Source organism: Gavialis gangeticus, unplaced genomic scaffold (assembly GCF_001723915.1).
Source record: "Gavialis gangeticus isolate Ggan-Ray unplaced genomic scaffold, GavGan_comp1, whole genome shotgun sequence".
Lineage (NCBI taxonomy): Eukaryota > Metazoa > Chordata > Crocodylia > Gavialidae > Gavialis > Gavialis gangeticus.
In genome coordinates, this window is record NW_017729027.1 from 14,862,967 (window position 1) to 14,865,267 (window position 2,301).

The 2,301-nt window shown below is 37.5% G+C and overlaps 1 protein-coding gene across 2 annotated transcripts in view; it reads left to right on the top strand.

Annotated features, from left to right (window-relative positions):
• The window catches only part of FILIP1 (filamin A interacting protein 1), a 251,595-nt gene that overhangs the window by 109,052 nt on the left and 140,242 nt on the right, over window positions 1-2,301 (top strand). For both annotated transcript variants that reach the window (XM_019520460.1, XM_019520461.1), the window contains exon 2: window positions 1,607-1,885. In XM_019520460.1, the coding sequence (XP_019376005.1) occupies window positions 1,613-1,885 (273 nt within the window). In that variant the 5' untranslated portion in view covers window positions 1,607-1,612. The remainder of the gene's footprint in view (window positions 1-1,606; window positions 1,886-2,301) is intronic.

Sequence of the window (2,301 nt, forward strand, 5' to 3'; positions counted from 1 at the left end):
CTGAGGTTTAAGAAGAGTAAATTAATGTAAGGGAGCTCAGATTGTACTGCTTTACTCATTACTTCTGGATTTGGCCCTGAAGCCAGTTTCCAAATTCATTATTACTACTTTTAGCTATACAAAACTACTGTCCAGTGTTCAAATAATAGTTAGGGACTTGTGCTAAGCACTGTGCAAATACATATAAAGATGTCATTCCTGTCCTTGGAGTTAATACCAGACTTACTGGTAGTAAGGGACATACAAAGCATGCAAGGATTAGTACAGGTCTAAATATATGTACCCTTGAGTATGTGTTTGCAAAGTCTGATGTTTATTATGATAACTAATACAAGAACTAGCAACTAATCTCTCATACCCTGCAAGGCATTACCTCACTGACATCCCATAGCCACTGAATAAGCTGCACCTAGAGAAAAAGTTTCAGGGAAAGCAGCATGGGAGGCAACATGGTATGAGCAGAGCAAGACTGAAAAAGTTGGCAGAGGAGGGCAAGGCAGGGTGTATTTGCACATTTTAAATTAACTAAATCAAAGGTATACAGCATGAGCTTTCATGAGCCTGAGCTCACTTCTTCTGATGCTGTGAAAGGGCATGCACACTTCGACTGGATGTTATTAGATGGAATAGAATGATTCAAATAGGGAGATTCTGGGATCCAAGTGGTACACAAAAGAGATTATTTTAACAGTTGTCTTTTGCATGAATTAAAGAGGGCTATGCAGGTGTTAGGGATGATGGTGACATGGGTTTTTCAAAAATCAAGATTAGAAATGATGAAAAAAGTTTGGATAAGAGGGTTATCGTAATTGCCAAAGTTGAATCTAGTCCTTCACAAATGATAAACTAGGGAATTATCCTGGTTCATGACAATCCCTCTCAGAAAAGTTATGCTAAGGTATATGCTTGTATATACCTTAATTACATTATTGTCTCTCCGCTATTTCTCACGTTAAAATAAAAGCTATTTCAAAACCCGATGCTCTCATTTTGTGAGCATTATGAGCAATCCAAATTCTGACTGATAAAATAGCATCAAGTTTCAAGTGCTACACATTGGGCGCGTCTACAAGTTAATTAATGTGCAGTAACTACTGTGTATTTAGTTTAGTACAGCATTAAGCAAGTACTAAACAAATCCACGGTAACTACAGTTACTGCACAGTAGCACATTGTTTAGGTGATACTTACTGCTCAGTAACCTAATACTACTGTGCAGTAGCATTTTAACATGGTTTTTGCCCAGCACACTACTGCACAGTGTAGTTAGGCTACACGCTACTATGCAGTGTTATTAGGCTACTGTGCATTATGCATCTTGTGTAAACATGCCTATTGTGGCTTACTTCAGTATTGGCAGCCTGACAAGTATGGTTACCATGCTTTAAGGCAGTATTGAAGTATCAATATTTTTGATTAGCTGGCTGCCAAAGACAACCTTGTTGAAATGCATGTTCCTTTTCAGCACTTTTTAAATGAGCATGATGTTAGTCTTGGTATTTACAATGTGTAGTAAGCTTTTGATTAAAATGCTGATGTAGAATGTTTTTTTCTTTTTGATAAGTTTGCTTGATTAAAATTATTTTTTATCTTTTCCTTTGTCCAGGTAGGGATGAGATCCCGAAACCAAGGTGGGGAAAGCTCATCCAGTGGGCATTATTCCAGTTCTAAGCCTGTCATTAACAATGCAGAGAATGAAAGTTTTCAGGAAGATGCCAGGAAAAAGAACAAGTCCAATCGGAAGGAAGATGAAGTTATGGTATCAGCAACTGTCAAAAGACACTCAAAATCACCTGGTTCCAGTGAACGGAAGAAGAAGAAATCAATTGAACTTTCTAAGGAGGACTTGATCAAGCTCCTCAGTATAATGGAAGGAGAACTGCAGGTAAATCAGAAGTCTTCTCTCTTTTATATCTCTTATTTATCTTTTCTTTTTTGTACTCTTCCCTGTAGCTTTGGCTTTCAACACTGATACACAGATGTAAGGCAAAGGACTAGAAAGAAGGGGTAATAAAAAGAGGTAGAAGTTGAGTGAGGTAAATGTAAAAGCAAATACATCATCATTTTACATCTCCGCTAGTGCTTTGTAGATACTGAAATGGAAGGAATTGTAAACATTTATCAGAAGAGACAGAGAAATACTTAGAAAGGTTAGAGAGAAGGACAAAGAACAACCTACTGAGAATCAGTTTGAAAAGACACACACCCAGTGAGAAGAAAAAAAGAGAGGCAATCAGATATTGCTCCAGGCACAAGGATAGTTCAACAAAATCTTGTCATGTTGGCTCATAGAACATTTGG